Source organism: Vipera ursinii (assembly GCF_947247035.1).
Source record: "Vipera ursinii genome assembly, chromosome: 1".
Taxonomy (NCBI): Eukaryota; Metazoa; Chordata; class Lepidosauria; order Squamata; family Viperidae; genus Vipera; species Vipera ursinii.
The window spans coordinates 260,280,394-260,301,570 of NC_139512.1; the positions used below are offsets into that span (position 1 = coordinate 260,280,394).

The 21,177-nt window shown below is 36.6% G+C and overlaps 1 protein-coding gene across 1 annotated transcript in view; it reads right to left on the reverse strand.

Annotated features, from left to right (window-relative positions):
* Nucleotides 1–21,177, reverse strand: part of TRDN (triadin) — a gene marked incomplete at its 3' end in the record, with an annotated part of 235,922 nt that overhangs the window by 34,821 nt on the left and 179,924 nt on the right. Inside the window, exons 26-72 of the mRNA XM_083374012.1 lie at nucleotides 20,416–20,448; nucleotides 20,260–20,298; nucleotides 18,618–18,650; nucleotides 17,257–17,289; nucleotides 17,100–17,138; nucleotides 16,946–16,978; nucleotides 16,805–16,843; nucleotides 15,689–15,721; nucleotides 15,531–15,569; nucleotides 15,116–15,148; nucleotides 14,973–15,011; nucleotides 13,846–13,878; nucleotides 13,688–13,726; nucleotides 13,533–13,565; nucleotides 13,392–13,430; nucleotides 13,012–13,044; nucleotides 12,866–12,904; nucleotides 12,709–12,741; nucleotides 12,558–12,596; nucleotides 11,788–11,817; nucleotides 11,645–11,683; nucleotides 11,439–11,471; nucleotides 11,281–11,319; nucleotides 10,975–11,007; nucleotides 9,636–9,674; nucleotides 9,412–9,450; nucleotides 8,556–8,588; nucleotides 8,399–8,437; nucleotides 7,651–7,683; nucleotides 7,513–7,551; nucleotides 7,153–7,185; nucleotides 6,904–6,942; nucleotides 5,666–5,698; nucleotides 5,519–5,557; nucleotides 4,711–4,743; nucleotides 4,560–4,598; nucleotides 4,199–4,231; nucleotides 4,048–4,086; nucleotides 3,779–3,811; nucleotides 3,636–3,674; nucleotides 2,636–2,668; nucleotides 2,483–2,521; nucleotides 2,294–2,326; nucleotides 2,173–2,211; nucleotides 2,053–2,085; nucleotides 1,903–1,941; nucleotides 1,024–1,056 (exon numbers count right to left, since the gene is read on the reverse strand). Of these exons, the coding sequence (XP_083230138.1) occupies nucleotides 1,024–1,056; nucleotides 1,903–1,941; nucleotides 2,053–2,085; nucleotides 2,173–2,211; nucleotides 2,294–2,326; nucleotides 2,483–2,521; nucleotides 2,636–2,668; nucleotides 3,636–3,674; nucleotides 3,779–3,811; nucleotides 4,048–4,086; nucleotides 4,199–4,231; nucleotides 4,560–4,598; nucleotides 4,711–4,743; nucleotides 5,519–5,557; nucleotides 5,666–5,698; nucleotides 6,904–6,942; nucleotides 7,153–7,185; nucleotides 7,513–7,551; nucleotides 7,651–7,683; nucleotides 8,399–8,437; nucleotides 8,556–8,588; nucleotides 9,412–9,450; nucleotides 9,636–9,674; nucleotides 10,975–11,007; nucleotides 11,281–11,319; nucleotides 11,439–11,471; nucleotides 11,645–11,683; nucleotides 11,788–11,817; nucleotides 12,558–12,596; nucleotides 12,709–12,741; nucleotides 12,866–12,904; nucleotides 13,012–13,044; nucleotides 13,392–13,430; nucleotides 13,533–13,565; nucleotides 13,688–13,726; nucleotides 13,846–13,878; nucleotides 14,973–15,011; nucleotides 15,116–15,148; nucleotides 15,531–15,569; nucleotides 15,689–15,721; nucleotides 16,805–16,843; nucleotides 16,946–16,978; nucleotides 17,100–17,138; nucleotides 17,257–17,289; nucleotides 18,618–18,650; nucleotides 20,260–20,298; nucleotides 20,416–20,448 (1,686 nt within the window). The remainder of the gene's footprint in view (nucleotides 1–1,023; nucleotides 1,057–1,902; nucleotides 1,942–2,052; nucleotides 2,086–2,172; nucleotides 2,212–2,293; nucleotides 2,327–2,482; nucleotides 2,522–2,635; nucleotides 2,669–3,635; nucleotides 3,675–3,778; nucleotides 3,812–4,047; nucleotides 4,087–4,198; nucleotides 4,232–4,559; nucleotides 4,599–4,710; nucleotides 4,744–5,518; nucleotides 5,558–5,665; nucleotides 5,699–6,903; nucleotides 6,943–7,152; nucleotides 7,186–7,512; nucleotides 7,552–7,650; nucleotides 7,684–8,398; nucleotides 8,438–8,555; nucleotides 8,589–9,411; nucleotides 9,451–9,635; nucleotides 9,675–10,974; nucleotides 11,008–11,280; nucleotides 11,320–11,438; nucleotides 11,472–11,644; nucleotides 11,684–11,787; nucleotides 11,818–12,557; nucleotides 12,597–12,708; nucleotides 12,742–12,865; nucleotides 12,905–13,011; nucleotides 13,045–13,391; nucleotides 13,431–13,532; nucleotides 13,566–13,687; nucleotides 13,727–13,845; nucleotides 13,879–14,972; nucleotides 15,012–15,115; nucleotides 15,149–15,530; nucleotides 15,570–15,688; nucleotides 15,722–16,804; nucleotides 16,844–16,945; nucleotides 16,979–17,099; nucleotides 17,139–17,256; nucleotides 17,290–18,617; nucleotides 18,651–20,259; nucleotides 20,299–20,415; nucleotides 20,449–21,177) is intronic.

The following is a 21,177-nucleotide window of genomic DNA, read 5'->3' on the forward strand; positions in this document are numbered from 1 at the left end:
TTCCCAAAGGTGATCTCCAAGATCCAATATGTGATAAAGTCTTTGCTTAGTATACAGATCATCCACATATTTTTGATGCACGATAATAAAGCACTACTATAAAATATAGCAAAACTTTGGAAAAAAATATTTGGAGAACACCCTGATATTTATTTTAATGATAAAGGAATTGCATCCCCAGAGCAGTTTACACATTTCATATATGGGAACAGGATTACTAATAAAATAGTATGTTGTGTTATGCATTTCCATCCACTTACGGTATATGAAATTGAGAAATGTTTACCTCAGCAGGACAAGGCAATAACAGTTGTGCTTCTTGAATTGATGATGTTGTCAGGTCTATAGTAGCATTCATGAGCAAAGTTCTTCCTCCCTCAAACTTACTAAGATACAATCATATCTTGCAGCATCAAAAAATAAAGTTCTCCTTCTGTCAAGTGTGTGTGTGTGTGTGTGTGTGTGTGTGTGTGTCACACACACACAAAATTGAGCAAAAGGTAAACCTTTCATTTCAAAATGGCTTATTAAGATTGGAGAGAGTTAAGATACTCAGTACATTAAATATCATATTTGCATTTGCATAGTTTGCCTGAAGAATAATAAGTTTTATAAATGTTAATTTGCTAGAACTATTCTGGCTGAAGGATACTAGATTGCCAGACACACATAAAAAACTAGTGATTTTTTTACATGTAATTTGAGAGATATCCTGCAGGGAACAGAATATAATTGGTTATCCAAGTCACCTTTTAAAAATTTAACTTTTTTACTCATCTGTTAAATGGCATGCTGATTTCCAGAGGCTTGCCATAATCTATACTGAGTGTTAAAAGTAAAAAGTACAATTTTCTGAGTTTATTTTTACAAAGGACTTGCCAGCTTTATTTACATGCTCATCTTTCTTTGGCTAAAATAAAAACAGTGAAACATTTTTGGTATTGTAAATGTTTAACCTGGATAATCAATATCTTTATAAAAAATCGTATGTTTCAGGGAAGGATAAGAAAATAACATTTTCACCTTTTTCCACTGGCTTTCCTTTCTTATGCAGTTCTAGAAGAGAAAAACCAGAGCATTATTTCTCCATTTGAATGCCCATAGTTCCCTCTTGTTCCCTTGTGGTTACCTGCTGCTGCTATCAAAGGCAGTAGCAAAGGCAGAGGTAACAGAAATGGCCATGGAAGAAAGATAAGGAAAGGATCTGCACTTGGCTGGAAGGCTTCGTGTGACTCAGAGAGCCAGGCTGGCAGAGAAGGAGAATTATGAAGTGGATGAGGGAAGAGAGGTTAAGATGGCAGGATGAGAGGTGTGATCAGCTATGCAGTGTCCATTAGGTTTTGCAGGGCTTATTGGTGGGGACAGCAACCTTGGGAAGGACCAGTTGTGGTCTTTCACAAATTCCAGATCCTCTTAAGCTGACTCTATTCTCACCCCCACAAAAGGAAAGGCAAGCTGCAAATTGGAGGGATTTCATCTCCTTGATAGTCACAATTCATGATGGATGGGAGGGGATGGTTCAGTCCATTTGTGGAATAATGAAGCCCAGTGGCTTGCCAAACCTTAGGAATCTATCTCTAGGCAACACAGAATGATTATGGAAGAGACCTACTTCTTTTTTCTGATGGTAAAGATTAAGGTCTGGCTAGATTGCCTGGAACAAATTCCCCATTTCTCAATCGCAAGCTCACTCTGAGATGGAGGACCCTTAAGTAAAAATATATTTCGTCTACAAACAGTAAATAGGCTATCTTGAATCTATAGCAATGGGGCAGCATGGATGAGGCCACAGTGTTCAAAATGTATACTATGTTACATTTTAATTTTATTTCATTTAAAAGTAAGTGCTCAAAAGTGGAAAATGCAAATTCATACATAGGTGTGTTTTTGCCCAGATCCTACCAGATTCCTTTATATGCACATCCTTCTTAGGCGGCTTGGCTAAAAAAAAATATAAGTATTTTGGTCATAATAAATGTTATACATAGATAATATTCTTATCATAACCATTTGTTTCAGGAAACAAAATTTAGAAAATAAAAAAGTGCTTACCTATTTGTATTGACTTTTCTTTCTTTTCTGGTTCTATAAAGTGAGAGAAAGACCTGACGATGATGATCCTAAATAATTCATTGTGGCCATTTTTACTTTTTTATTTTGCTAAGATCTTACCAGATTCTTTTACTTGAATATCCTTCTTTGGCAGCTTGGCTAAAATTAAATAATACAAATTTGGGATTATTATAAATTTTAAACAGGGAACTAAAAAATAGGACATGGATAGCATACTCACCAATTTCTATTGGCCTTTCCTTCTTGCGTACTTCTAGAAAACAAGAGACAATGAAATTATTTTTCTTTCTACATGTGATGGTTTATTTTCAGCAATTAATTACTTCTCTTATGAAACACTCATTAATTTTTTCTTAATTTTCAAGATGAAAAGGGCAATTTCCCAAATTTATTCTTTCTCAAGTCTTACCAGTTTTGCTTGCTTGCACAGCCTTCTTGGACAGCTTGGCTAAAATAAAAAGATTTAAATAGATTAATTATTGTAAATGCTGAATATGGATTCTAAATATGCATAACACATCTTTCAGGTAAGGTTATTTCAGGGAAATAAGACCATGCTTACCTATTTCAATTGGCTTTTCTTTCTTGTCTGCCTCTAAAAAGTAAGAAGGCCAAAAATATGAATTCTGCATTTGGGTATTCATATTAAACAGTGCATAATTTAATACATAACAGAGAAGCAAATGATGGACTGAGGGTACTTAGAGGCAAAAAAATAATAATAATTCCCCAACTGAAACTAAATTGGTATTGAAGGGACTGCTCTGACTAGATAACTCAAGTTTGGCAGAGTGTACTTTATTATCTATTCATTCAGAGATTTTCCCACTGGTGCAAAAACAGTGGTTGCCTCTCATCCTACTTTTGCTGCTGTCAGATATGACAGTAAAGCTTTCTCATAATGAGAGATTTAAGAGAAATGAGTTTTGGGGGAAGAAGAATAAGTATAAGGAAGGGTCCACACTTGGCTAGGATGTGGGAAGGAAATAGGCAAAGAAGAAATAAAAGGTGGGTCATGGAAGAGAGGTTAGGGGTAGGAGTCGTGCAGTGTCTTACCAAGACTGCCATGGAGGTAATAGATAGAAACAATAAACTTAGGGATTATTCACTAGTGTTGGTGATTTATGAGTTCAATATTCCAAACAAAGCCTACCAGCTAGACAGAAGCAAGGACAATCTTCAAATAGGAGAGATCTAGTTTTCTAGTAGCCACAGTTATAATGACATTAGATTCACAAAAACTCATGGTCAGGTCATTTGATCCTATTGTGGGATAACTGAAATCCAACAGTTTGTCTCCTGAGATCACCTGGAAGAATTCCAGTCTGCCTCAGCAGCAAGCAAACATGAAGCACCTCGTGTGAACACATATCTTCAAGCAACAGCAAGCAAATTATGTTGGAGCAGAGCAAGGGATGAATGTTAAGAGACCAAGACTGGACAGAAAGCACTCAATTATCCATCCTCATCATTTGATTTCTTCAAAGCAAAAACATCTCAATAGTATTGTGTTAACTGATGGGAAGTTTAAATCGCTAGATTTGTTTTTACCCAAAACTTACCAGATTCTTTTCCATGGATATTCTTCTTTAGCAGTTTGGCTAAAATAAATATATATACATACTGAGTTATTATAAGTGTTGGACAACTCTACCATATCATTTGCTTCAGGAAAATAAAGGAGGTACAATGACAACATACTTACCTATTTCTATTGGCTTTTCTTTCTTATGTGTTACTAGAAAATAAGAGAAAAATCAGAATATGATTTCTGCATTTCAGAGTACAAAAAAAAATATAATTCCATATCTTAAACATGTTAAAATCATAGAGTGAGATCACTTTAGTGATCCGACTTAATTCCATAATTAAAAGAAAGCAGAGTTGACAAGACCCTTCTGGTCAGATAAGTTTTTTGTTAATTTTCACAAGGGGAAGTTGAATTTCTCAGGTTTTTGCCCCCTGAGGTCTTACCCGTTTGGTTTGCATACACAGCTTTCTTTTGCAGCTTGGCTAAAATGAAAAGTAACAAATATATTGATTATTATAAATGTTGAATTTGGTAATGAGTTTTTGAAACAAATCTTTCAGATAAGCGTAGGTGGGAAAATAGGAGCATGCTTACCTGTTTCTATTGGTTTTTTTTTCTTATTTGCTTCTAGAAAATAAGAAGACCAGAAAATTACTTCTACATTTGGTTGTTTATAGCAAGCAGTAAGTGACATTCTACATAGAATTATATCATAGATTAAAATCCCTTCAAGGTAAGAGAGTCTTTTAATCTGACAGTTAAAATGAAGCATAGACTGAGTGAGGTCTTTTGACTACAAGGTGGGCAGAATGAGATTCATCATCCCATTTTGCAACTTTAATTCAGTATAATTCACTAGTTTTATGACACATTCATTTCCACAGCATGTGTTTACATAGTAATTGTCCAGAATGGAAAATGGGATTTTCTAGGCATAATTTTACATAGCACTTACCAGTTTTATTTACATGCACATCTTTCTTTGACACTTTGGCTAAAAAAAATAATCAAAAATTTTAACTATGACATAGATTGAACACAGATAATAATCAATATCCATTTAATGCCAATGTGTTTCAGAGAAGACACAATAAAGGAATGTTTACCCATTTCTCTTGGCTTTTCTTTCTTGTGGAGCTCTAGAAAGTAAGAAGAAAACCAGACAATGCTGTCAACATTTGGGAGTTGGGAGGAAAAGGTTCTGCCCCTGGCACAAAGACAATGATTTGTTCCTTCTATGCTGCCAATTAAAGGAAATGGCAGCAGATGGAAGAGGAACAGAAGGACAGAAAGGAGTTATTTTATTTACCTTCTTAGTTAATTCTTTTTAAATTGCACATTTATTCCCATAACCTTGTGTTATGCTATACTCAATGTTCAAAGTAATGTCTACATTTGAGCTTACTCATGTCTTACTGGACCTTTTAACATGCATATCCTTCTTTGGCAGCTTGGTTAAAATAAATGCTTTTAAATATTGGTATATTATAAAGTTTGAAGAGCATATTACATCCATATGTTTCAGAGAAGCAGAGGGGAAAGAATAAGAGCATAGTTAACTGTTTCTAGAAACTCAGAGACCAGAACATTATAAACTGTTTTATAGTTAAGTAAGACCATGTATTATAAAGAATAAAATAATAGACTGAGATCATTTATAGACAGTGAGACTTCTCAATTCACAATTAAAACAGGGATTGAACAAGTTTTTCTAACTAGATAATTCACAGTGGGCAGAATGCAGTATATTAATCATCTCTGATATTATTCCACTACATAGTCGCTTCTCTTAGTCACTTTTCTTGGTCACTTAATAAGCATGGAAAACACATTTCCATCGATTTGTCTTAATTTACAGAAAATGCTCAAAGTGAAACATGTAATTTCATGCATATGATTTTACCCAGGTCTTACCAGATTCTTTTACATGAATATCCTTCTTTGGCAGCTTGGCTAAAATAAAAAAGATTAAGCATTTTAATTATGATAAAATTTGGAACCTAGGTTACCCATATCCATGTGTTTCTGGTAAGCAAAGATTAAACACAGGTGCATACTTACCCGTTTCTGCCAACTTTCCTTTCTTGTGTGATTCTAAAAAGGAAAAGGAAGACTAGAACATAATTTCTGTATTTTAGTGTTTACTGCATCGTGTGGGATTATTCAATATATTACAAACATTTGGGGCACTGATGTGAAAAAAGAGAAGGTTACCTATGTTGCATAAGTACAGAAGTTACCTCCTCTTCCTGTTCTGCTGCTCTCAGATATGATAGTACAGTTCTCCCATGAGCAGAGATTTAAGAGAAATGGCTCTTTAAGGGAAGAGGACTAAGTATAAGGAAGGGTCCATACTTGGCTGAGATGTGAGAAGGATACAGGCAAAGAAGAAGGAAAAGGTAAAAAAAAAGGAAGAAAGGCTCAGATCAACAGGAGGGGGAGTTCATGCAGTGTCTTGCTAAAGCTGCCACAGAGGTTATAGATAGGAATAATAAATATTGATTATTAATGAGTTCAATATTTCAGATAAGGCCTACCAGCCATACAGAAGCTAGGACAACCTCCAAACAAGAGATACTAGTTTTCTAATAGCCACAGTTAAAATGACATTGGATTCACAAGAATTCATGGCCAAATGGGATGGTTTGATTCTCTTGTGCAATAACTGGAATACAGCACTTTATCAACTCTAGAGATTCCTTTGGGCAACTCAGTCATTTAGGAGGTCTGCTTTTGGTTTCTGATGAAAAATACCACATTATGACTGGATCACCTGGAAAAATTCCAGCAGCATACAAACCCTAAGCTGAAGCATCTCATGTGAGGGCATATCTTCAAGCAATGGTAAGCAAATGATCTTGAAGCAAGGTAAGGGATGAGTGCTAGGAAGCCAAGAATGGGCAGATGGCACTCTATTATCCCTCTTTGAGCTGTGATGGCGCAGTGGTTACAGGCAGTACTGCAGGCTACTTCTGCTGACTGCCAGCTGCCTGCAGTTTGGCAGTTCAAGTCTCACCGGCTCAAGGTTGACACAGCCTTCCATCCTTCCCAGGTCAGTAAAATGAGGAGCCAGATTATTGGGGGCAATGTGCTGACTCTGTAAATCACTTAGAGAGGATTGTAAAGCACTGTGAAATAGTATACAAATCTAAGTGCTATTGCTATTATCCATCCTCATCATTTGATTTCTTCAATCAGGCACATTTTCAAGGCAAACTCATGTTGATAATGTTGGGTTAATTTATAGAAGGAATTGAAGGTTGTAAGTATGTGCTAGAATGGTTTTACACAGCCCTTACCAGTTTCTTTTAAGTGCACATCACTCTTTAGCAGCTTGGCTATAATAAAGGGATATAAATACTAAGTTATTATAAACATTAACAACTTGTTTATACTACATGGATATACTACATTTTACATGGATATTCTTCTTTAGCAGTATGGCTAAAGTAAAAGTATATACGTACTGAGTTATTATAAATGTTGGACAACTCTACCATATCATTTGCTTCAGGAAAGTAAAGAAGATACAATAACAACATACTTACCAGTTTCTATGGGCTTTACTTTCTTATGCGTTTCTAGGAAATAAGAGGATGATCATAATATGATTTCTGCATTTCCAAGTACAAAATAAAAGTAGGTGGTGTGCGTATAATTCCATACATTAAACAGATTAAAATCGTAGAGATTATTTTAAGTCAGCAAGTCTTTTAAATCCACATTTAAAACAACAGGAAGAAAATGAACATCTGGCCAGATAATCTCATTGGACAGAACATAGTCTCCTATCTATGCTTGATGTTTTATTTCACGTTACTTATGGAATACTAATTTCTGTAGTTTTAATTAATTTTTGAGGGTATAAAATGGAATGCTCCATATTTATGTTTTTTCTCAAATCTTACCAGTTTTGTTTGCATGCACGGCCTTCTTTGGCAGCTTGGCTAAAATGAAAATATGATTATAAATGTTGAATCTGGATAATCAGTACCTGTAATACATCTTTCAGGTAAGCATAGGTGGGATAATAAGACTATGCTTACCTGTTTCTATTGGTTTTTCTTTCTTGTCTGCTTCTAGAAAGTAAGAGGGAGACCATGATTTTGGCATTCAAAATTTCAAAATAAACAGTCTATAATTTAATACTTAATGAAGAATCAAGTTATAGACCGAGAGCACTTTCATTCCACAAACAAAACTAATCTGGGATTGAACAGATTCTGGATTCAGTTGGCAGAATGCACTTTATTATGTTTGCTTATTTGTTTCTGTGTTTTTCTTCTTAAGGCTTATATATCTTCTAAATCACGGGTGTCAAACTCAATTGCATCACATGACGTATCGTGATGTTTTGTGATGTTTTTTGCCTTTGCAGAGCCCTGTTCTAAATCGAGAATATGACTGAACAGTTTTCATCCCTTCTTCCAGTAATAGGACTAAAATACCGTGCCTTCATGTTTTCATGATAGTGCTTCTCTGCCAGCAATTAAGGAAATATTTCTTCAAGATCCCCCACAATCTGGCTCCAGTACCAAGGTTCATTGTGAGGATATCTCCTTAAGAAGGGACAAGCAGACTGCCTTAAAGCCAAAATAACAGGACTGTGTGTGGTTGAGGCCTAGGTAACCCCCACTTTGAAGAATATAATATTTTATTCATATTTTGTGCTTTATTTTACTAGGTAGTCACTTAAGATGTGTAACATCCATTTCCAGAGTCTTCTGTTAATTTATACTAAGGATTCAAAGGGAACAGTGCCATTTCTGAGATACTTTTTTAGCCCAGTCTTACCAGATTCCTTTACATGCACATGTTTCTTTGGCACTTTGGCTAAAAGAAGAAGATATAAAGATTTCAGTTATTCTACGTTTTGAACATGTATAATCCATATCCATGTCCAATATCATGTTTTGCGGTTGTAAAAGAAAGAAAACATTAACATACTGACCTATTTCTATTTGCTTTGCTTTTTTGTGTGAGTCTAAGAAGTAGGAAGAAGAACAAAACATGATTCTCCATCAGAGGCTTTACAGCAAAGCGTGTGTTTATTCCATATATTACAAAGAATGAAATGATAGACCAATATCACAGACATAAAACAATTCCGCAATTCATCAATTAAAATAAAACTGGGATTGAAACGCCCTCCCTCATTCCATTTCCAATTTACAGTGACTAAGCTACCTCTTTCCATAGGATTGAAATGCAGTACATTCCTCATATACAGTATAAGACACAAAAGAAACAGACATAATCCACAATTGCCAACCTTTCTTTTGGCTAACCACAAACTACTCATCCACCCCCAAAGGCTCTCCAGAAGAGCCACTTTTTAACAACTTTCCAGAACTGCAGCAAGGTGGAGGCCAATCTCGTCTCCAGTGCCTCTGCTTAAAGGAGGGAGAGCAACAAGGCGCTTTGAAAGCAATTTTCTCCATGGGTTGAAGAATGGGCAGATTCCAACTGGTGAACACTGTTCTTACAGATGCATAATTTTATTTTATTTTTTAGATTTATATTTCACATTTTCTTCCTGTGGAATGCATAGTGTCCATTCCTCCCGTTCCTGCCATAACAACAGCCCTATTCCCTTGACTGGACTGAAAGAAACTGCCTGAAACTCCCCCATGGTTTCTATAGCTAAATGTGCATCTCTCTGATACCAGCCCAATTCTACCATAACCATTATATTCTTTCCTTCTGCCATTTTATTTCACTGGTTATTCACTTGTCACATGTTACACTTGTCCATAGTCTTCTGTTGATTTATACAGTGTTTAAACTTTTTTTTTATCAGATCTTACCAGATTCCTGAATAAAGATATCCTTTTTGGGCTGGGATGCTGAAAAACAAAGATATTGGGTTTGCATGTATTCCAGGCAGTTCTATCTATATATTTCAGGGAAGCCAAGACAAGAGAACAAGCTCAAATTTACTAATTATACTGTTAAAAATTCCTTCCTTCCTTCCTTCTTTCCTCCCTGCCCTCTAATTTTTTAGATTGATTTTCCCCCCCCTTGTGCTTACCAGTTTCTTTCACATGCACATCCTTCTTTGATAGCTTTGCTGAAATAAATAAAGTGTAAATATTGGAATATCGTAACTTTAAACATTATGGTATTTCAATGTGCTTCACTGAGGACAAGGTTAGAAAGCATGAACATCCTTGTTTATGTCTATTGGCTTTTCTTTCATATGTTAAATTCAAATTAAGAAAACCAGAGCATGATTTCAGCATTAGAGTAATTGTAATAAATAGTATTCTTTCTTTCCATTTCTCCCCACAACAACAACCTTGTGAGGTTGGTTGGGCTGAGACTGATCCATGGCTGAATATAGACTTGAACCTAGGTCTCCCAGTTGCCAGTTCAACCTCTTAAGCACTACATCAATCTGATTCTCATTAACCATTTTACTTCAGAACTTAAATACTGTTTCTCACCCCTTCCAGGTAGACCCAACAAGAAAATCAATTCCACACAGAGGCTTAAACTACTTTGACTGAGATTGGTTATACTGTAATACCAGAATCTTGAAAATATGATTCTCCTCCTCCTCCTCCTCCTCCTCCTCCTCCTCCTCCTCCTCCTCCTCCTCCTCCGTGAATTAGGGAGGCATTAGCCTGAGCTATTTCCAAATGTTATCTAGATATTCTGGACTTTTAAAAAATGTTTCATCCCTTGTCACCTTGTCAATGGAGTTTGCCTACCACTATCAAGGTCATTTCCCTTACTCTCTACATTTTTCCCTATAGCACATCTATTTCCATTGTCTTATGTTAACTTATATTAAAAGCTAAAAGTAGAAGGTGCTTAGTGGAAAGGGAGATATGAATCCATGGCAATGATTCTTCAGCTTATCTTCACTTACTGACCACAAGGGGGAAGCTGGATACACATAGATAACTCAGGATTTGTTTTGCATCCCCCCTTTTATCTATCTCATTCTGCCTGATGTTTGTTTTATAGGCTTGCTAATCTGAGTTCACTTCCTTCTGCATTTGCTCCAGAAATATCAGCAGGGAATGTATTTTCTTTTACTTTTCCCCTGGTAGGCTGCAGCTAGCTCTGCCTATTCCTATCATGTAATGTTTATGAGCAACTCTTTTTCTTTTCTTTTCTAGATATTAAACCTGCACAACTAGTAGTAACCCAAGTCAAGTTCCAGCTCACACAGACGTTCCACTCTTACAGAAAGTGTACTTTGGTAGATTTATTTTTATCCAGATTTTAACAGATTCTTTGATAAACTTATCTTTCTCTGAAAGCTTGGCTAAAATTATTGCTTTAGGTTATTTTAAATTTTGAACAGTACACCATGTCAGTACTACAGGGAGGGAAATTGAAAAAAAAATTAGAATATTTACCTATTTCTACTGTTTTTTCTTTCTTGTTTGGCTCTAGAAGTAAGAGGAAGACAAAAATATTTCTGCATTGGAATGTCCAGGGATGTCAGTGAAACTTTTAATTTGATATTCAAAAGGAAGCCTAATTCAGCAGGTTCTTCTGAATACAAAACTCAGAAGTGGTCACAATGTAGTCTTTTATCCAGGTTAGTCATTTTAATTCATTGGTTTCAGAGAACACTCATCTTCATAGAGCTATGTTAATTTATAGCAATTCTTCAAACAGAAAGGTGCAATTTTCTAGAGCTATTTTTACATGGCACTTACTAGTTTTGTTTACATGGACAGCTTTCTTTGATACTTTGGCTGAAAGAAAAAGATTCAAACATTTTGATTAAGGCATAGATTGAACAAAAATGGTGAATATCCCTTTAATGCCCATATGTTTCAGAGTAGTGCAGAAGACAAAATAAGAGTTTGCTTACGCATTTCTCTTGGCTTTTCTTTCTTGTGTTGTTCTAGAAAGTAAGAGGAAAACCAGAACATGATGTCAACATTTGAGTGTTCCTATTAAATGGAAAAATTCTTCCCCTGGCACAAAGACAAGCAGTAAGCAAATAATAATAATAACAACTTTGTGTTAACTGATGGGAATTGTAAATTACTAGATCTGTTTTGATTCAGATCTTACCAGATTCTTTTACATGGACATCCTTCATCAGTAGCCTAGCTAAAATGAAAAATTAAAAGTAATGAGTTTTAATAAATGTGGCACAGCTGTAATATATTAATATATTTCACATAAGCAAAGGTGGGGCAATAATTCATGTTTACCTGTTTTTGGCTTTTCTTTCTTGTGAGATTCTAGGCAATAAGAGAAAGACCAGAATATTATTTCTCTCATCTTCATAGGGTTGTGATAATTTATTATACTTTAGCCATGGTGGTGCAGTGGTTAGGATGCAGTACTGCAAGCTAATTCTGCTAACTGTGGACTGCTGGCTGCCAGCACTTCAGCAGTTTGATTCTCACTGGCTCAAGATTGATTCAGACTTCCATCCTTACAAGGAGAGGAAAATCAGGACCTAAGTTGTTGGGGGCAATATCCTGACTCTGTAAAACACTTAGAAAGGGCTGTGAAGCACTATGAAGCAGTATATAAGTTTAAATGCTACTGCTGTTATAACAATTCTTCAAACGAAAATATGCAATTTTCTAGGTGGGGGGAAAGCCTGGGAAGCATTTCAGAAGAGACCCTCCCTCAAAAAGGATAGGAAAAGGAAGTGAGAAATACGTTCAGTCTTACAAGATTCTATTTAATGGCTAGTGATTACTGATGGGAGCACAGTACTTAGAGAATGGTATAGGTCTTCTGTTTGATCCGGGGGCTGGACTAGAAGACATCCAAGTTTCTTTCAAGCTCTATTCTATTCTAAACCATGAGTGGGCATTATTTATTTGTTTCTTGGTTGGTAGGTTGGTTGGTAGGTTGGTTGGTTGGTTGGTTTGGTCACTCTCTTTTTTCCAAGGCAACTCATCATAATAAGTTTGTGTTAACTGATGGGAAGTGCAAATTACTGGATTTATTTTGATCCAGATCTTACCAGATTCTTTTACATGGATATCCTTCATCGGTACCCTGGCTAAAATGAAAGGTTAAAAGTAGTCAGTTTTAATAAATGTTGCCCAGCTGTAATATATTAATGTTTCACATAAGCAAAGGTTATGAGAGCAGAGGCAGTAATTCATGTTTACCTGTTTCTAGTGGTTTTTCTTTCTTGTGGGGTTCTAGACAATAAGAGAAAGACCTAAACATTATTTCTCTCATCTTCATAAAGTTATGGTAATGTATTAACAATTCTTCAAATGGAAAGGTGCAATTTTCTAGATATATATTTTACATGCCACTTACCAGTTTTATTCACATGCATATCTTTCTTTGGCACTTTGGCTAAAAGAAAAAGATTCAGACATTTTAATTATGAAATTATGGTCAATATCCTTTTAATGCCCATATGTTCCAGAGTAGTGCAGAAGACAAAATAAGAGTTCACTTACCCACTTCTCTTGGCTTTTCTTTCTTGTGTCGTTCTAGAAAGTAAGAGAAAAACCAGAACTTAATGTCAACATTTGGGTGTTCATACTAAAGGGAAAAGTTCTTCCTCTGGCACAAAGACAGTGGTTTGTTCCTTCTCCTGCTATGGTCAGGGGTCTCAGCAATGTTCTATGCCAAGTTCAAAGTTAAAGGAAGTGGCAGCAGAGGGAAGAGGAACAGGATGGGGGAAAGGAGTCGCCATTATAATGTATTCTATTAGTCATCATTATTTGATTATTATTTTTTTTGGTCAGTCTCTTTTTCCAAGGAAACTCATCATAATAGGTTGGTGTTACCTGATGGGAAGTGTAAATTACTGGATTTGTTTTGATCCAGATCTTACCAGATTCTTTTACATGGATATCCTTCATCGGTACCCTGGCTAAAATGAAAAGTTAAAAGTAGTGAGTTTTAATAAATGTTGCCCAGCTGTAATATATTAATGTTTCACAGAAGCAAAACTGTGGCAGTAATTCATGTTTACCTGTTTCTAGTGGTTTTTCTTTCTTGTGGGGTTCTAGACAATAAGAGAAAGACCAGAACATTATTTCTCTCATCTTCATAAAGTTGTGTTACCTTATAACAATTTTTCAAATGGAAAGGTGCAAACTTCTAGATTTAATTTTTCATGGCACTTACCAGTTTTGTTTACATGCATATCTTTCTTTGGCAATTTGGCTGAAAGAAAAAGATTCAAACATTTTGATTATGAAACAGGTTGAACACAAATGGTCAATATCCCTTTAATGCCCTTATGTTCCAGAGTAGTGGTGAAGACAAAATAAGAGTTTGCTTACCCATTTCTCTTGGCTTTTCTTTCTTGCGTCGTCCTAGAAAGTAAGAGGAGAACCAGAACATGATGTCAACATTTGGGTGTTCGTATCAAAGAAAAAAGTTCTTCTCCTGGCACAAAGACAGTGGTTTGTTCCTTCTCCTTCTGCTGTGGTCAGGGGTCGCAGCAATGTTCTATTCCAAATTCAAAGTTAAAGGAAGTGGCAGCAGAGGGAAGAGGAACAAGATGGGGGGAAGGAGTCACCCTTGGTTGGGGGCTTCTAATGGGAAGAGAATCTGGCAGGCAGTGGAGGACTACTTCATGGACAAGGACAGTGGGTAGCGACAGCTGTGTAAGAAATGGTCCTGAAATAAGCAATGTCAGCTAAAGCTGTGAGGAAATTACTCTGATGATATATGGAAAGACCTTGGGAGACAGGAGCAAGACCTGACATCTAGTCAGTGGTCTGATAAAAGGCAGCCAAGTCTGACTGTGAGGGAAAGCCTGAGAAGTATTTCAGAAGTTGTCCTCCCTCTAAAAGACTAGGAAGAGGAAGTGAGAAATACTTTCAGCCTTCCAAGATTCTGTTTAAAGGCTAATGATTACTAATGGGAGTAGTGTACTTAGAGAGCACTCAGTATTGGTTTTGGTAGAGCAACTCTCCCTAAAAAGAAAGGATAACTTTAAGTGTAAAAGTTCCAATATCTCTGATTGTCCTTATGGAGGGCATTCATAACCAGTTGAGATGGTCCTTCTATAGGTCTAGAGTTCAGAATGCTAGCAACATTAAAGATTTCTTCTCCAGGCAACACAAAATAGACATGGAGGAGGTATTTCTCTGGTCCGTCATCGAAAATACATTTTCTAGTAGGATAAGCTGGAGTAGCTTTAACTGGCCTCTGGAGCAAGCCAATCTTGAGAAAGAGCATCTCATAAGAGGATATATCTCCAACAAGCAGTAAGCAAATGATAAAGGAGCCAGGGCAAAGATGAGCCCTAGGAAACCAAGAATAGGCAGAAGGCCCTATATTTTTCATTATTATGAATATTTTTGCTGGGGTCAGTCTCTTTTTCAAGGCAACTTGTCATAATAAGTTTGTTTTAACCGATGGGAACTGTAAATTGCTAGATTTGTTTTGATTCAGATCTTACCAGATTCTTTTACATGGATATCCTTCATCAGTACCCTGGCTAAAATGAAAAGTTAAAAGTATTGAGTTTTAATAAATGTGGCACAGCTGTAATATATTGATATAATTCACATAAGCAAAGGTGTGGCAATAATTCATGTTTACCTGTTTTCAATGGCTCTTCTTTCTTGTAGGATTCTAGACAATAAGAGAAAGACCAGAATATTATTTCTCTCATCTTCACAGAGTTGTGATAATTTATTATATTGTATCCTTGGTGGTGAGTAGTTAGGATACAGTACTGCAGGCTAATTCTGCTGACTGCAGATTGCTGGCTGCCAGCACTTCAGCAGTTCGATTCTCACTGACTCAAGGTTGACTCAGACTTCCATCCTTTCAAGGTCAGTAAAATGAGGACCCAGATTGTTGGGGGCAATATGCTGACTCTGTAAACCGCTTAGAGAGGGCTGTAAAGCACTGTGAAGTGGTATATAAGTCTACGTGCTATTGCTATTGCTATTATAACAATTCTTCAAATGGAAAGATGCAATTTTCTAGATTTTTTTTACATGGCACTTACCAGTTTTGTTTACATGCATATCTTTCTTTGGCACTTTGGCTAAAAGAAAAAGATTCAAATGCTTTGATTATGAAATAGGTTGAACACAAATGATCAACATCCCTTTAATGCCCATATGTTCCAGAGTAGTGCAGATGACAAAATAAGAGCGTGCTTACCCATTTCTCTTAGCTTTTCTTTCTTGTGTTGTTCTAGAAAGTAAGAGGACAACCAGAACATGATGTCAACATTTGGGTGTTCGTACTAAAGAGAAAAGTGATTTGTTCCTTTTCCTGCTGCTGTGGTCAGGGGTTGCTGCAGTGTTCTATGCCAAGTTCAAAGTTAAAGGAAGTGGCAGCAGAGGATAAGGATGAGGAAAAGAAGATATTCTTGGTTGGGGGCTTCAAATGGGAAACCGAATCAGGCAGGCAGAGGAGGACTACTTCATGGACAAGGACAGTGGGTAGCGACAGCTATAGTAAGAGGTGGTCCTGGAATAAGCAATGTCTGCTAAAGCTGTGAGGAGATTACATGTGATGATAAGTGGAAATGATCTTGGGAGACAGGACCAAGACCTGAAACCTAGTCAGTGGTCTGATAAAACGCAGCCTAGTCTGCGCATGTGGGGAAGAAGCATTTCAGAAGGGACCCTCCCTCTAAAACTCTAGGAAAAAGAATTGAGAAATAATTTCAGTCTCACAAGATTCTATTTAATGTCTAGGGATTACTCATGGGAGAACTGTAGTTGGAGAATATTCAGTTTCGGTTTTCAGTATTAAATAGACCAATTATCCCTAAAAAGAAAGGATAAACCTTAAATGTGAAAGGTAAATATCTCTGATTGTCAAAATTAAATTAACTATGGAGGGCATTTATAACCAATTAACATGGTCCTTCTCTAGGCTTAGAGCCCAAAATGCTGGTAACACTAAAAACTGCTTCTTTGGGCAATACAGAACAGACATGGAGAAGGTCTGTCTCTGTTTTCTCGTAGAAAATAGCATTTTCTTGTTGGAAAGCTGGAGTTGCTTCAACCAGCCTCTCCAGCAAGCCACCCCAGAGAAAGAGGAACTCACGTGAGGATATATCTTCAACAAGTGATAAGTAAATGATCTAGGAGGCAGGGCAAGAGATGAGATCTAGGAAACCATGAATGGGCAGAAAGCACTCTATTATTCATCATTATTTGATATATATTTTTGGGTCACTCTTATTTCAAGGCACCTCGCAATAATAAGTTTGTGTTAACTGATAGGAAGTGTAAATTGCTAGATTTGTTTTGATCCAGATCTTACCAGATTCTTTTACATGGATATCCTTCATCGGTAACTTGGCTAAAATGAAAAGTTAAAAGTAGTCAGATTTAATAAATGTTGCCCAGCTGTAATATATTAACGTTTCACATAAGCAGAAGTGTGGCAGTAATTCATGTTTACCTGTTTCTAATGGTTTCTCTTTCTTGTGGGGTTCTAGACAATAAGAGAAAGACCAGAACATTATTTCTCTCATCTTCATAAAGTTGTGTTAATGTATAACAATTTGTCAAAATGGAAAAGTGCAATTTTCTAGATATATTTTTATGGCACTTACCAGTTTTGTTTATATGCATAACTTTCTTTGTCACTTTGGCTGAAAGAAAAAAATTTAAACATTTTGATTATGACATAGATTGAAAACAAATGGTCAATATCTCTTTAATGGCCATATGTTCAGAGTAGTGCAGAAGACAAAATAAGACTGTGCTTACCCACTTCTCTTGGCTTTTCTTTCTTGGGTTGTTCTAGAAAGTAAGAGGAAAACCAGAACATGATGTGAACATTTGGGTGTTCATACTAAAGGGAACAGTTTTTCCTCTGGCACAAAGACAGTGGTTTGTTCCTTCTCCTGCTATGGTCAGGGGTCTCAGCAATGTTCTATGCCAAGTTCAAAGTTAAAGGAAGTGGCAGCAGAGGGAAGAGGAACAGGATGGGGGAAAGGAGTCACCCTTAGTTGGGGGCTTGTAATGGGGAACGGAACCAGGTAGGCAGAGGAGGACTACTTCATGGACAAGGACAGTGGGTAGCGACAGCTATAGTAAGAGGTGGTCCTGGAATAAGTAAGGTCTGCTAAAGCTAGGAGGAGATTACTGTGATGATATGTTTAAATGACCTTGGGAGACAGGAGCAAGACCAGAAACCTAATCAGTGGTCTGATAAAAGGCAGCTTAGTCTGCCCATGGGGGGAAAGCCTGGGAAACATTTCAGAAGGGATCCTCCCTCAAAAGAACTAAAAAGAGGAGGGGAGAAATACTTTCAGTCCAACAAGATTCTATTTAAGGGCCAATGATTACTGATGGGAGAATTGTAGTTAGAGAATGGTATAGGGTATCTTGTCTGACCAGGTGGCTGGACTAGAAGACCTCTAAGGTCCCTTCAAGCTCTATTTTATTCTTTTATTCTAACACTCAGTTTTGGTTTTCGGTTTTGGGTAGACCAACCTTTCCTAAAAATAAAGGATAAACTTTAAGTGTGAAAGTTCTAATATCTCTGTCAAAATTAAATTATCTATGGAGAGCATTTATAACCAATTGAGATGGTCCTTTTATAGGTTTAGAGCCCAGAAAGCTGGCAATACTAAAGATTCATTCTTCAGGCAACACAGAATAGGCATGAAGAAGGTCTGACTCTGTTCTCTCATAGAACATACCATTTTCTAGTTGGATAAGCTGGAATAGCTTCAGTCGGTCTTTTCAGCAAGCCAACCCTTATATACAAGGATGTATCTTCAACAAGAGATAAGCAAATGATCTAGGAGGCAGGGCAAGAGATGAGCCCTAGGAAACCATGAGTGGGCAAAAGGCACTCTATTATTCATCATTATTTAATTTTTTTGGTTGGCCTCTTTTTCATGGCAACCATAATTATAATAATTTTATGTTAACTGATGGGAAGTGTAAATTGCTAAATTTGTTTTGATCCAAATCTTATCGGATTCTTTTATATGGATATCCTTTGTTGGCAGCTTGGCTAAAATGAAAATTAAAAGTACTGAGTTTTAATAAATGTTGCACAGTTGTACTATATTAATAGGTTCCGCATAAACAAAGATGGGGCAGTAATTCATGCTTACCTGTTTGTAATGGCTTTTCTTTCTTGTGGGGTTCTAGACAATAAGAGAAAGACCTAAACATTATTTCTGTATTTGGTTGTTCCTAAAAACAATGGGTGATTCCCTATATTATACAGAATTGTCAGGCACAAGAAATCTGGAAGCAAGATGGTTCAAAGGATAACAGATTTGTTGCATGCTTACACTCTGTGCAAAAGTGACTGCTAATGGTCAAAGCAAATTGACAGTAGATAAGAGTCAACGGAATTCAAAGTGGGCTGAACTTAGATCTCTTATGGACATGAAGGGACTTGAGACTGATGATGTGTTGACACCCACTTACCCCTCATGCTCAGCCTGGTTTTCTCCTACAGAATTAAATGATAGATTGAAGACATTTAAAGTCACTCTTTTAATCTGACTGTTAAAACTAAATTGGGATTGAATGGACTGTTCTTACTAGATAACTCACAGTTGGTAGAATGTACTTTACGATTTATTCATAGTTTTTTTTTCTTGGCAGTTTTGTGTCACCTACAAAAGTCAAATTACTGAGATTGTCTCTGTATTTAGCCCTGGCATGAAACCCAACTGAAATAGGTCTAGATAATCCAGTTCCTAGAGCAGGGGTAGGCAACCTTGGCTCTTTTATGACTTGTGGACTTCAACTCCCAGAATTCCTGAGTCAGCCATACTGGCTCAGGAATTCTGGGAGTTGAAGGCCACAAGTCATAAAAGAGCCAAGGTTGCCTACCCTTGTCCTAGAGGGTTCACAGCATTTTCTGTCTGATCACTTTCTCAACAACCTTCCCTGAAAAGGGAATATTAGAGACAGGTCAACATTTACATAAAATTGTTGGGTCTTGAGGAGTGGGAATACCACCACCTCCTTCTGGGCTCTAGGGACTACCCCTCCTTCAGAGAGTTCAGTACATTAGCAAAGACCTACTTCAGGGGGGAACTGAGTCCAACAAACAAGTGGCCAAAGCAACAGCACAGAGAACCCTATCCATTTCCTCAGGATTCACCTAGATCATACCACAAGACTAGGTACCCCCACCAAACTCACCCAGCCAGCATACAATTCAATGTCAATCTGAGCAATGTTATCTGTCACCCTGAGTAGGTCTGTTGGATAGCTATCAACAAACACAATACTTACATTTTGCTGCCCTCCCTTATCATTACAAGGTAATATAGGCAATTGCCCATATTCAATCAGGCTTGTTTAAATCTTTTTCCAATATCACTCCAGATATTTTTTTTGCAGGGAGTGCAACCTGTCCTGGAGTTTCTCAATAATCTAAAGTGTGCCTGGTATTGATGCACAGAGACAAGTCACCTAGGGGTGTTGTGGTCCAAGGCTCCTGTCAAAAACCCATGCCTGGCAACAACTGAGATCTCACCTAAACCAACCACCAGATCCACAGAGTAAACCATAAGCTCCCACATACAGTCCATTAGTCACCTGGGGAAGGCCAATAGAATAGGCCATCTCTTCCCATGGGGGAGGGCAATGAAGGGAATAAAAGAGTAAGCCACATTTGGTGTTTTATTTTTTAGCAATTAGTCATTCTCTTGGAACTCTCATTTCTGTAGCCTTTTATTAATTTTTGAAAATGGAAAATGGAATTTTCTAGATTTACTTTTACTCAGGTCTTACCAGTTTTGATTGCATGCACAGCCTTCTTTAGCAGCTTGGCTATAAGGAAAAGAAAAAGATTTAAGAATATTGATTATTATAAATATTGAACATGGATATTAATATGTGTATCACATCTTTCAGATAGCAAAGGTGGGGAAATTAGAGCATACCTACCTATTTCTATTGGCTTTTCTTTTTTATCTGCTTCTAGAAAGTAAGAGGAATATTTGAACATGATTTCTGTATTTGGGCGCTCAAAATAAACAGTGGATGATTCCATGGTTAACAGAAAAAGAAGTGATAGACCAAGGGCACTTAAATATAGAATGTTTTAATTCCCCAATTAATCACATTGGACAGAATGTAGTCTCCTATCTACATTTTTAAAAATATTTTTATTGCTTTTGAAATAATAACAGCAAAAAGCAAAAGGAACAAAACTCAAAATACATACATTATCAAACAATGCATAAGAAGTGCTTAAAAGTAAGTGAAAAAATACAACAGAAAAAATAAGATACAGAGTATAATATATATATATATGACTTTCATTCTTTTTTAACCTACAGTACTTTGTATAAATGAGTCCCATATCCACACAAAGTGTACAATCCATTCATAGGTAGCAACTATAATCCAGTCTTCAATCCAGCAAAGCCAAGCCACACATTTATCTTTCAAATGTTGCATTATCAGTCTTTTAGTTACAATAAGGGCATGGAGAATCCATTTACGTTGTTCAGTTGTCAAATTCCTTGAGCTAGGTATGTAATTTAAGATAATATTATCCTCGGAAAATCTTAGCTTTGTTTGCACAGTCAACATTTATGTAGTCCTCTATTGTGTCCCAAAATTTAATGCTTTAAAAAGAAACATTCCCATTACTGCATATAACAACATGCTGTCCTACACAATCCTTTTCTATACAAACATAAT